This window comes from Pseudoliparis swirei, chromosome 1 (assembly GCF_029220125.1).
Source record: "Pseudoliparis swirei isolate HS2019 ecotype Mariana Trench chromosome 1, NWPU_hadal_v1, whole genome shotgun sequence".
In the NCBI taxonomy this organism is placed as follows: domain Eukaryota; kingdom Metazoa; phylum Chordata; class Actinopteri; order Perciformes; family Liparidae; genus Pseudoliparis; species Pseudoliparis swirei.
This window is the reverse complement of record NC_079388.1, coordinates 8,921,248-8,933,785: the sequence shown is the minus strand read 5'-3', so window position 1 is coordinate 8,933,785 and position 12,538 is coordinate 8,921,248. Positions and strand designations below refer to the sequence as shown.

The 12,538-nt window shown below is 43.6% G+C and overlaps 1 protein-coding gene across 4 annotated transcripts; it reads right to left on the bottom strand.

Annotated features, from left to right (window-relative positions):
• Positions 1-3,972: 3,972 nt before the first annotated feature.
• drc1 (dynein regulatory complex subunit 1 homolog (Chlamydomonas)) lies at positions 3,973-10,738 on the bottom strand. Of its 4 annotated transcripts, none has more exons than XM_056421920.1 (17): positions 9,683-10,738; positions 9,349-9,440; positions 8,962-9,067; positions 8,604-8,707; positions 8,229-8,412; positions 7,984-8,121; positions 7,536-7,622; positions 7,317-7,430; positions 6,787-6,914; positions 6,564-6,698; positions 6,075-6,456; positions 5,463-5,552; positions 5,279-5,383; positions 5,039-5,184; positions 4,758-4,904; positions 4,575-4,677; positions 3,973-4,097 (listed from the first exon to the last, which is right to left on the bottom strand). In XM_056421920.1, the coding sequence occupies exons 1-17, from the start codon at positions 9,719-9,721 to the stop codon at positions 4,071-4,073; spliced, it is 2,127 nt and encodes a 708-aa protein (XP_056277895.1). In that variant the 5' UTR covers positions 9,722-10,738; the 3' UTR covers positions 3,973-4,070. The 4 variants fall into 4 exon arrangements, with proteins under 4 accessions (XP_056277895.1, XP_056277894.1, XP_056277897.1 ...); XM_056421919.1 differs by having other exon boundaries at positions 9,353-9,440; positions 10,358-10,738; XM_056421922.1 differs by having other exon boundaries at positions 9,353-9,440; positions 9,683-10,737.
• Positions 10,739-12,538: the final 1,800 nt, after the last annotated feature.

Genomic DNA, 12,538 nt, shown 5'->3' with positions numbered 1-12,538 from the left:
GCTGAAGGAGCTGTGCAGAGCTGAGAGTGTCATGCATGGGGTGGGAGGCGTGGTTCATCAGAGACGAGAGCTTTGCCATCATCCTCCCGTCCCCCACCACCTCCACAGCATCCAGAGGACACCCAGCACGCTGCTGGCCTTCTTTAGCAGCTTGTTCAGCCTCTTCCTGTCAGCCGCTGCCATGCTGCTGCTGCTCCAGAAGACCACTCCATCAAAGATGGCTGATGCCACCACAGAGTCCAAGAAGGTCTTCAGCAGGGCTCCCTGCACTCCAAAGGACCTCAGTCTCCTCAGCAGAAAGAGTCTGCTCTGTCCCTTTTTTATAGTGCATGTGCGTGGTCAGCCCAGTCCAGTTTGTGTTTCAGGTGAACACCCAGGTACTTATAAGATTTCACAATCTCAATGTCCAGTCCCTGGATGCTCACTGGTACCGGAGGAGTGCGTTTACCACGGCGGAAGTCCACCACTCGGTCTTACTCGAGTTGATGTGGATTTGAGAGATGTTTGTAAGTTTACTGTACAAAAGGCTAAAAAAGGGATAAAAAGAAGATGTATTTCTGTTGGAGTCCAATTTTGGACTAAAGTTGAAATGGATGTAAGAATGGTGAACTCCGTTTTGGTTTTCAAGAGAATTATTTATAGAACAATTCTTGAGTTATAAATGTGATTAAAAACGTATTCATATGGAAGATGTATGTCTGTGTGTATGTGTATATAATATGTATGCATGTATGTATATATATATTTTATTTTTTATTTTCTTTGTTATTTTTTCTTTATTTTTCATACAGTTTCTGATTTATTTGATATTAATTTAGGATATTATCCTTTATCAAACGTTCTCCGAGTCGTTATCATCAAACACGTGGTGAGAAATCTGAATATTGCTGGATTAATTCTGTGGTTTTACTTTGTGACTATGTATGGATTTGAGATGGGTGGCATGGTGAGTGGATGAGATGAACTTTGATATAGTCCTAAAATAGCACATTCATCTGACAAGAAACTGTCAAAATAAAGCTTAGTTTTTCTTCTTCTCCTGCATCTATAATTAAGCATTTGTATGATTAAATTAACACTGAAACAATGAGTCAGTTGTCTTTTCCTATGTTGCATATGTTCACCACAGACTCAACCAATATCATCTCATTGAAAATCTGCAGCTGATCCTGCAGTGTTCGTCTACCCTGTGCCTCCTAGTCGCTACACTATGCGGTATTTTGTGAGACTGTGAATAATTGCAGAGGACTTTGGCGTGCTCCCCTCTGCAATACTACTCTGTGTGATTCTACATGATGTGTGTGTGTAACAGAATAGTCGCAGAGTCAAAAAGTGTTTGTTCACAGTATTTGTATTTATTCAAAACATAGTGGCGTTCAAAAACTGACCATTGAGATGAAAAGTGCTGAGTGCCACAAGGCATAACATGTGTTATTCATTAAAGTAATGTTTTAAAAGCATAAAGAAAAACAAACAATTGGTTTACATTTCACGGCTGAAAAAGTAAAGAATTTATAAAGTGATTCAGTCTTTTGGGGACTTGTGTGCAGCGTCTTTATCCGTGTGCAGCAGGCCACCTGTATTCAAGTACACTGTTCATCTCCTTTAGGGACACATATCAACAATACTGTTATCAGCATTTAAAAATCTGTATCGTAATAAACCCAATGAATAGAGTGGATGCCCCAGACACAACATTATCAAAGTGTATGTCTGTTAAAAAAATAAAACATCAGACTAGTGTCCTCGCCAAATTGAAATCGTCAAATCTTTATTTACAATACTGGAGCTAGATCTGGCTGCCGGCAGCCATAAAGACCTTGAATCTGAAATCCTTCAGACCCCAGGAGGAGGCAAACAGTCCATGTAGCAACTCTTGGACTTCATGGTGCCCATCTGTTCCTGTCCGGCAGCACCTCCACTGCAGGCTGCCTCCTCTTGCCAGGAACAGCAGCAGCAGCAGGCACTTCCTAAAACATTAAACACATGCAATAAAACATAAATAAATGTATATTAGTGTATATATATATATGTATATGTGTATATACAGTGCATCCGGAAAGTATTCACAGCCCTTCACTTTTTCCACATTTTCTTATGTTACAGCCTTATTCCAAAATGGATTAAATTCATTATTTTCCTCAACATTCTACACACAACAACCCATAATGACAAAGTGAAAACTGTTTTTTGCAAATGTTTGCAAATCTGTTCAAAATAAAGAACGAAAACATAACATGTACATAAGTATTCACAGCCTTTGCCATGACACTCAAAATGTAGCTCAGGTGCATCCTGTTTCCACTGATCATCCTTGAGATGTTTGATTGGAGTCCACCTGTGCTAAATCCAGTTGATTGGACATGATTGAGAAAGGCACACACCTGACAGTCACAGTTGACAGTGCATATCAGAGCATAAACCAAGCCATGAAGTTCAAGGAATTATCTATAGACCTCCGAGACAGAATTGTATCGAGGCACAGATCTGGCGAAGGGTACAGAAAGATTTCTACAGCATTGAAAGTCCCAATGAGCACAGTGGCCTCCATCATCCGGACATGGAAGAGGTTTGGAACCACCAGGACTCTTCCTAGAGTCGCCCAGCCAGACTGAGCGATCGGGGGAGAAGGGCCTTAGTCAGGGAGGTGACCAGGAACCCGATGGTCACTCTGACAAAGCTCCAGCGTTGCTCTATGAAGAGAGGAGAACCTTCCAGAAGGACAACCATCTCTGCAGCACTCCACAAATCAGGCCTGTCTGGTAGAGTGGCCAGACGGAAGCCACTCCTCAGTAAAAAGCACATGACAGCCCGCCTAGAGTTTGCAAAAAGCACCTGAAGGACTCTCAGACCATGAGAAACAAAATGCTCTGGTCTGATGAAACAAAGATTGAACTCTTTGGCCTGAATGCCAAGCGTCATGTCTGGAGGAAACCAGGCACTGCTCATCACCTGGCCAATACCATCCCTACAGTGAAGCACGGTGGTGGCAGCATCATGCTGTGGGGATGTTTTTCAGCGGGAGGAACTGGGAGACGAGTCAGGATTGAGGGAAAGATGAATGCAGCAATGTACAGAGACATCCTCGATGAAAACATGCTCCAAAGCGCTCTGGACCTCAGACTGGGGTGACGGTTCATCTTCCAACAGGACAGCGACCCGAAGCACACAGCCAAGATAACAAAGGAGTGGCTTCGGGACGACTCTGTGAAGGTCCTGGAGTGGCCCAGCCAGAGCCCTGACTTGAACCCCATTGAACATCTTTGGAGAGATCTGAAAATGGCTGTGCACCGACGCTCCCCATCCAACCTGATGGAACTTGAGAGGTTCTGCAAAGAAGAATGGGAGAAACTGCCCAGAAATAGGTGTGCCACGCTTGTGGAATCATACCCAAGAAGACGAGGCTGTAATTGCTGCCAAAGGTGCTTCAACAAAGTATTGAGCAAAGGTTGTGAATACTTCTGTACATGTTATGTTTTCGTTCTTTATTTGTAATAAATGTGCAAAAATTTGCAAAAAGCAGTTTTCACTTTGTCATTATGGGTTTTTGTGTGTAGAATGTTGAGGAAAATAATGAATTTAATCCATTTTGGAATAAGGCTGTAACATAACAAAATGTGGAAAAAATGAAGCGCTGTGAATACTTTCCGGATGCACTGTATATGTGTATAAATGTATATATATTATATTTGGGGTTGATTGAGGATTGAGCTGGTCCTCAATGGGTTTTATTGAGGACCAGCCCTCCAAATCTCAACCTGGGGCTGGTAGCAGTGCAGCCAAGAGGAACGCGCGCGCGCACCTATCCTTCTCACCTTTTTCACCCCTGACCTGTTTTCATGCCTGTATAGTAGTCCAAATAAAAAATATCACAATGCATGAATTACATTTCAGTCATTGTGCTTCACTTCATTTACCTTTCATACACGACTCAGCACCACGAAGACGAGACTAAAAATACAAACTCACCGATATCTATAAGAGGCTTTATTTTACAGCGAATATAAATCATTTACACTTAATAATTGTACACGCTGTCCCAGCTTTGCCGATTCCAAGTGGAGTTTGGTTTACGCCGTCTTCGGCTCGGTGCTGACCTGTCAATCAAAGATGTCAGTTGAATGATTTTAGAGGAGGCACGTTCATTAATAATTAATTATTTTCTTGACTACTTGATTGCCAGATGTACATCACAGGTTTCCACATGTGCTTGTTTTGCTCGACCAAAAAGCTAAATTATTAAATTTGTGCTTTAAACGGTGTAAAGAAAAGCATTTTCTAATCTTATTTACTAACCTTAATTAAACTGAGTTTGTCGATTGACTAAGCAATTTCTAGTTTTAGCAAATACAAGGTGTATAATTAATAAATAAACACCAAATTACATGAATATATCATGCACCTATAGTACCTTACTATTTCATACTTTGTTCTATAATATAGCTCGTACTGTTCCTCTACCTCGCTCTCATTGATATCTGGAAACGTAAACAGGAGAACTAAAACAGATCCATGAACACATATACACACACACACACTCTCTCACACACACTCACACTCACACACACACGTACTCTTGAGTTCAGAAACTGTTGCAGTAACATCCGCAGCTCTGCGTTCTGCTGCTCCAGACTCTGAGTCTCAGGGACGAGCTCAGAGATCTCAGTCAGGACCTCCCTGGAAACCGAAAAACACAAAACATTTGAGTACAGATGGCGTTTGCTTTGTGCGCGTGTGTGTGTGTGTGTGTTACTGACAGGTACTGCTTTAGTGTGTTCCCTGCGGCGTCCCAGAGATTCAGTTTGTCGTCAGAGATCGTTTTGCCCAAACTGTCCCAGAAGGCTTCATCCGCTGAAGAATCCCGGGCCTCCACCATGTGAAAACTCTGGCGGGCTGAGCTCTCCCTGAGGAAACACAAGGCCACATGTTGCATCATCATTCATGTTCAGACCTCACAGACGGTCTCATTAGCCTCTGTTGGCATGGAGACACATTGCTCGTGAATAAATAGTTTGAATTAGTGCCAACGTGGACTTACCTGGACCTCATGTGCTGCTCGAGGAAACTTTTTAGAGCGGGCACAATATGACTCGGATTGATGAGTTCAGAGGTCAAGTGACTCGTAGACCGGGTCTCCACTTCCTCTTCCTTTCCGCTGGATTCAGCCGACTCGGCACAAACACCCTGCAGGCAGACAACATGCACTAATGGCACTAATGGCACTAATGGCGACCGTCTTGTACGTCAAACACTCAAGGCCACGTTCTCCACAGCAAACCTCGTCTCTGCCCCTCTGGACCTCGGCCGGCTCTCCCGGCTCATGTTTGTACTGCAGTATGAATTCAGCCAACTTGGGCAAATCCTCCTCTTCAATGCCAAACGACTGGAAGAGAAAGCGACACGGCTGCTTGTTCAGTGTCTGTTCCCGACCGGCCGACTCTGCACCGATGCTGTGAACTCACAGAGAGGATGGAGCCCAGCTTCACAACAAACTCCTCCTCCTTCTCCAGGGAAGCCAGCAGGCCGAGGAGACCATCGTCCATCAGGAAGCTCTGAGAGAGACGGAGGGGACGCGTGTCACATAATGTCAGAGATGATTGAATTATTCTGAATTTTTATTAGAAAACAAAACCTGTTGCACAATACATATGACCTCCTGTTGTTAAACATTTATCCTTTAAGAGTACATTTTAGGAAATTCATATTTGCTCTTTTGCTGGTAGTTAGACTAGATGATTAATACCACTCTCTTCTGTTAGCTTAGCATAGATACTGGTCCAGAGGTACAAAAATAAATGTAAAAAACAGCCATCACAATTCAAAGTTTCAAAACAGCATGCTGTGTTTTGGGGTTATGTGTCAGGAGACGAGAAGCATTTAATCTTGTATTTATTTAATTTAAGTGTATTTCCTAAAATGTAGATTTATTTAGATTTATTGTATGCACACAGACACATGTTGTTGTATTTGTGATTAAAAAAAGAAGAAGTGTCCACTTCTTGTCCGCCTCTGGACAAACATCTGCTTCGTGGACTCTCCCAGGAACAAAGATGAAGGGGGAACTTGTTTCTCACCGCCTCGGCACACAGCAGCTCCTTCACTTTTTTCATCGTCTCCATCGACAGCTTCCCTTCCTCCACCTCTGCACCGCTCTCACTCTGCGGCACCGCTCCCGCTCCCTTGTCCACTCCCACATCCGTGCCTTCGGTGTGGACCTCTGGCCCGGGTCCGACTGAGAGGTCCGTCCTCCTCTGACTCCCCAGGAGAGGCTTCTGAGGCTGGGGGGGACCAGAGAGCTCCACGAGCCCCATGGGGGGTCGCTCCCAGGGGACACCCAGGTGCTGCTCGCAGATCTCAGAGTCGATGACCAGAACCCTCTCCCTCAGCAGCTTCACCTCCTCTTCCATCATAAGCCACATCTCCTCAAACTGTCTGGCATCAGAAACTGCAGCGGCCCTGCATGAAGTGGACGGAGGAGGAGGAGGAGAATGAGAAGGAGAACAAATTAAAATTCAGTCCTAGAGCATGTAGTGTTACTTAAAACTGACTTGATTGTGACTTACTTGATCTTCTGCCGTATGTTTTCATATTGCTGGATGCTGCGTGTGTACTCCTGAGTCAAATGTTTGCTGTTTTTGTCAAACTGTTTTACCTGAGTGGAAGACTCAAGACGAAGGCTTTTCACTTCTTTCTGCAGACTGAAACACAAGAAACAGAGAGCGAGTTAGATATACCAGTGTGTGTGTGTGTGTGTCAGTGTGTGTGCGTGTGAAAACACCTGTATACCTGCAGACCCTTCTCCTCATACGGTTCTGATTGGTTCTGTGTTCTCTAATCTGGTGGTTTGGCTTTATTCCCTTGAGCTGTGTGATCATTGTTCTGGCCTTGATCTGTTGACGGCTTCTCTCCAGACGCTGCAGAGGGAGGATGGATCGTGAGGGCGCTCAACACTGAACGCCAACACATCGTGTGATCACTACTTCTACACGCCTGGATTATTGGTTTCTGAGGCCGATTCCAAATGAAAATAACGCCAAAGGAAAATGCTGCGTACATCTTTTCTTTTTGTGTATAAAATGGAGCTTTTATCAGAATCAGAAACATTTATTTGCTACGTGTGTTAGACACACAAAGAATTTGACTTGGCGGCTGGTGTGTACATTAGACAGACAAACAAAACAACAACAATCAACATGGTGCACGAATCTAAACATTACATTTACAATGGTATAAAATAAAATAAAGTGCACAAATATCATAAAGCTTTCATTCAAAAGATACGCTATTTATGTCCATCTTAATATCTGTGTGCAAACCTGAAGCTTCAAATCGTTTTCATTTTTGAAAGAGATGTTACTCTCCAACATTATCTTGTGAATTAATGCTTCATACTCCTCCACATTTCTCCTCCTCTCCGCCAGCCTCCCCATCTAGAAATAGAATAGACAACGTTAGATACTGACTTGACATATGTTAGATATTAGAGATGAATGAAAGAAGACGAGAGGTGTGTTGTTTATGTCAGTGCTCCTGACCTCTTCCTCCCAAAATTTCTTCATGCGTTCTCCCCATTCGGTCTTGTCCTTTGTCAGTAAGACGTCACTTTCCTGCTGATGAAGGCTCTACAAACAAGGACAACCGTTAGTGGGAACGACAACAAGGGCATCAACGAGACTGAAAAGAGCCTGAGGGAGACGCGCATTCTGCAACAGATGTCATGGAAATCCTTTCAAAACCTGTTGAGACATTTGACTCAGAATCACAATCGAGAACCTCATCGTGGTATTAGAGGAGCAGCCGGGGGATCCTTGCCGTTCATAGCGCTGCTATCCAGAGAGATAAAACAGCCATGCACATTTAAATCAAGACAATAAATGGTATTGCTCAGTGATGCAACACGCCCCATTCATCCAAATACTCGTAGATTAAAATGCACGATGCAAGATGTTTAAAGCTGCTTCTCGGCTGAGATATGGGTCCTACCGACATCTGGGCCAGCTCGTCCCTGTAGGCCTTTGTCAGGGTTTTGATCTGATTCTCCATTCTCTCCATCATCAGGTCCAGCTCCTCTTCCTGCTTCCTCAAGTCCTTCACGAAACGATCATCTCCAACTTTCAGCTCCTGTTCAGACAACACAAGGGAAATGACTTGTGATTGGACAAGGCCTTCATATCTATATCCGAGCAGGTAGACCGTGAGGGAGGCCGTCGATGGGTAGGTGGGTGTACCTGTCGCAGATCACTTATGAGTTTCTTCTTGTCTTTTATGAGAGCAGCACATAACTGCTGCTGGCTGTCCAAGGCCTCCTGGCGCTCCTGGGGGATCAGCTTCTGCTTCACTGCCAACCAGCCTCTGTTGATCTCCTGGAATATCTCCTGACTGGATTTGTGCTCATTCTCCAGCCGCTCTGACCTGGACCAAGATGGACAAACAGGAAGAAAAAATAGGAGGGGAGAAAGACAAAAGGGTCAGGAAGGTGCACAGGATGTGGGAAGTAATATTTCCCCTTACTTTTAAAATGTATTTATGCTAATGTAGGGTTGTTGGTTTAGGACACAGGCATGGTATAGTAAACGAGATGATGGTGGATTTAAAGAAATTACCTAATTCTCCGAGCTTCCTCCATATCTGTCCTTCGCGTGGACTCTTTGGCATCAGCTGCAGTTTGGATGTTGGTTATTTGCGTCATCTTCTGAGGAGAGATGAGCTAACACACACAAAAGGAACGTTTCTTTCTGACAGACATTGCTCTCAAGTAAAATAACAAGTCACTAAAATAACAATAGCATAACCTGTAGCTTTTCTGATGGATACATAACTTAATATTTTACATATAACCTGTCCCACGGGAACATCATGTATTTGTAAGAATGAACATGGTGAATTTTGATGATTATATTGATTAATTTAATTACTTTATACAGGCTGTGGCCACATAAAGGCTTTGGAAACTCGACATACCTTTTCCTCCCCCTCCTCCTCTTGAGGCTGGCTCTGGCAGGGCTCCTCATTGACCTCCTCATGGGCCTCCATCACGGGGTCTTCTTCCATATCATGTGTGGAGACCCTGAAGAAGCAGGAGTTTGTTACAAAACAAAACTACAAAGAGGCACGATTTTAGAAAAATAGATTTAGACTATTTTATTGAATCGTATCAACCCATTATCATTATTATAACAATTACCATAACACATAATCCGTGCAGCATGACAACTCTACGAGGATGAATACTCCTCGTTAGGCAATCACAGTACTTCCGGTACCGTTATGCTGTCAATTAACTAACGCTTGTATAATTATAACTATAAGTTACCTAGATAACGCTAACTAACTAGTTAGTTAACTCACTTACGTGTTCGTAGCCTCTTGATTTTCACACACAGAAGGTTCAGGCTCCTCTTCCGGATCCTTGTCAGCTTCTTCCATTTTAAGAGTATGCTCTATCAAAGTTATTGGCGGAAACCGTTTATTGTTAAATGCTGTATCGATCACGAAGATAATAAAAGTAAAGTGACAGGTGTCTGTGTTGCCGCGGTCTGTTTGGTAAAGGTTGCTATGGCGACAGAGCCAACGGAGTGACGAGTGCTGCCTTCAAGTGTCCCTCGGAAGCTATACACTTTAAGATCATGAAAAAAGCAACGACAAAAAGGACCAACACACTGCACAAGTAAATGTTATTTACCGGATGTGTTCCTGCCAATGCTCTCTTGTCATTTAGCATGTCGCTAATTGGGGGCTCGTCCGAACTTGATGGACCAGGTCTTGAATTGAGTAGTCAAAGTCATCTTTATCATTACTTCTTCCGACCCTGGGAGCCGGCAGCTGAAGGCAATTGGCTAATTAGAGCTGCAGGTGCACGAGGGGCTGGGGAAGGATAATGTCTGCTCGTGGAGTTGACTGAGTCAGGCGAGCTGCTGTCGAGAGCAGAGAATTCTCCGTGTCCGCATCTGCTGGCAGTGAGATGGCGGGGCGTCCCCGAGATAGAGGTGGAGGGAGGGGTGACGTGTCGACAAACCTGCAAAGTTACCGAAAAGAGCGCTCTCGAAGTAGGAACCGTGATCGAGAGAAAGAGATGGCGGCGTCAGGACATGCACGAGGAAGAGCTAGTCGGCAGGTTGAGCGACATTTGAATCAAGAGGAGACAGATTCTTTGGAGGCAGTTGGGCACGAGTGCTCCGTAAAGGTATCGGGCATAGGCAGCTGGGCAGACGTCACGTTCGTGTTAGCTAGGTTAGGGTTAGGGTTACTGGCTAAAGAAACACATATAACACTAATACGTAACTTAATGAAAACATGACGAATACAATCTAAGACAATTACTATGCAAACAAATAAAGCCAGCTCAACTTGTACTTACTTTCTGAATGAGTTAACACGATATTGCCCACAGTCCCGTTCATAGAGACGTTACCTATAGAGCGTATTCACTCACGTGACCACAACAAACTCTGGCGGCCATGTTGGGGTCCCACCACGGCATTGTTTTGCTTGTTTGTATGCCGCTCTTCCCTTAGAAATGACCATTATATCCTGAAGGAGACACGATTTCAGTTCAAAGCGGTGTGCCTTGTGATTATGGTACTGTGCCTCATTGTTTGATGTGGGACTAATGATTCAGAATATGGGTTTATCAGCTCAACAAGACAGGCTGTTACTTCAACTTGTCATGCATCTACTTCGGCTTCACTCGGCGTATGTGCGTTAGGACTGTTCTCATGTGTTTCTGTTGACACATCAGGTTGTGGGCACGTTTCCATTGACACACTCTCGTCAATAATCTCTTTTTGCTTTTTTCGCCGAGCGAAAATCAATGTCTTTCACTTGCGCAAAAGGAACTGTGGATGGAAACTTGGGAGGAAGCCATGAACATGGCAACTCCGTCGGGCGATGTCTGCCTTTACTCTGTGATTCATTTCAAGGTAAAATAAAACACTGGCTCCATGGGAACAGCACTCAGCACGGCCAGCCAAACAGTCACTGCTGGTCCTGAAGGAGCTGGAAGCGGCTTCATCAGACACTCGTCCTGGAGGCGGAGCTGTGCGACTACGGATCATATATGAACCCAGACACGGGGCGCTTGATGTTCCGACATTTGTGGTATTTCCACAACAAGTATAACGCATAAATAGTTGTTAATGTCCCATGGTCGACAGCGGACATGAAAACTGTTTTACAGGAATGTGACCGGACTATGTGCTGGTAACTAGCGAATTAACCACAAATTGTTGAGCGAGTAAAATCAGGTAAAAAGCGTTGCAAATATTCAATTCCAACCGCTGAAGTCTTTGGTAATGCAGAAGGACATGAGGTTGCTGGGCTCTCGCATAATCAAACAGCGGACACGATAGCCAGGTCAACTTCTTCTGACATTTAATAAGTGGGACCCCAAGATGGCGCGATTGAGATTCTGACGTCACGTGAATACGCTCTATAGAGGAATCCCGAGTCGCTTTCGGGACCCCCCACAATCCCGTGCTGCTATTTTTAAAGGACATTAATCATTTTACCTCTCTAAAAGTTTCAAGAAGTTGAGAGTGTAAAAGTGTATCTGTCAAATAAATTAAGTAGTTTAGTCGGAAGACAATACACTTGTATTTATCATACATCTGCCAATCATCAAGAAGAAGTATGTGCAACAAATTAAATTATATTTTAACTCATGGTCCCTTAAAAAAAATACTGAGATAATAATATATGATCAAATATAATTAGCATCCAGTTTGGCTTTACAGCGCATACAGCTGTATACTGAATAGCAATAGATCACTGAGAAATAATAATATAATAATCATAATATAATAATAATAATAATAATATTTGTCGTTTGAATCAAATATATAATATATGAAAAATATGGGGGAAATAATTAATATCTCTCTGTATTGCTCAATCGCACGCACGCACGCACGTGCACTAACGTCAATGCCATGGAAACCGGACCGAGACTATAAAAAGGCCGCGGACGTTCTGGTTCTTCCCTTTGCACTTTGGACTTTGACATGAGCTGAACCCCCCGTGGACTCTCCTGTGAACCCAAACCTGTGAAGGATACTCTGAGGCTTTTGAACTTCTTGAGACTTTTTGCTGGATACAAAACTTGTTGGCGAACCGAACGACACCAGATCCGGACTACGAGAGACCCTGAGACCCTGAAAGAGGCCCTCCGACGACCGAGAACCGAGGACGAGCCCCTGCTGAACGGATTGGGCTTTGATTTGGACTATAACTGTGACGGTAAGACCCATTTTACATTTAATTTAGCATTTATATTATTAATGTGTCCCCTTAAATCCATAAAAGTGTTCTTAGTTTAGAAATCAGTGAAACTGTTTGAGTTTTAAGGTTTAAAATGTTGTCTGGCAATGAGGGGAAAACGATGTTTTGTGAAAAGTGAGCCTCAGTCGATGATTCGTCGTGTAAAAAAAATATTTGAGCTGCAGATTGTCTTGACATTTTCTCAAGATGTGCGGTGTGTGTTGACTATTAGTGTAGGGCATCGAAACCCCTATGATTATGGATTTAAGGCATTAAAACGTCG

What these genes read in the sequence shown, in the direction of transcription:
- drc1 (XM_056421920.1), bottom strand. Translation starts at nt 9,721, where the DNA reads ATGCTAAATGACAAGAGAGCATTGGCAGGAACACATCCG. An exon ending in AAGAGGCTACGAACACGTAA is followed by an intron (nt 9,068 to 9,348) that starts GTGAGTTAACTA and finishes CTGCTTCTTCAG; the next exon opens with GGTCTCCACACATGATATGG. An exon ending in AAAACGATTTGAAGCTTCAG is followed by an intron (nt 6,915 to 7,316) that starts GTTTGCACACAG and finishes CTCCCTCTGCAG; the next exon opens with CGTCTGGAGAGAAGCCGTCA.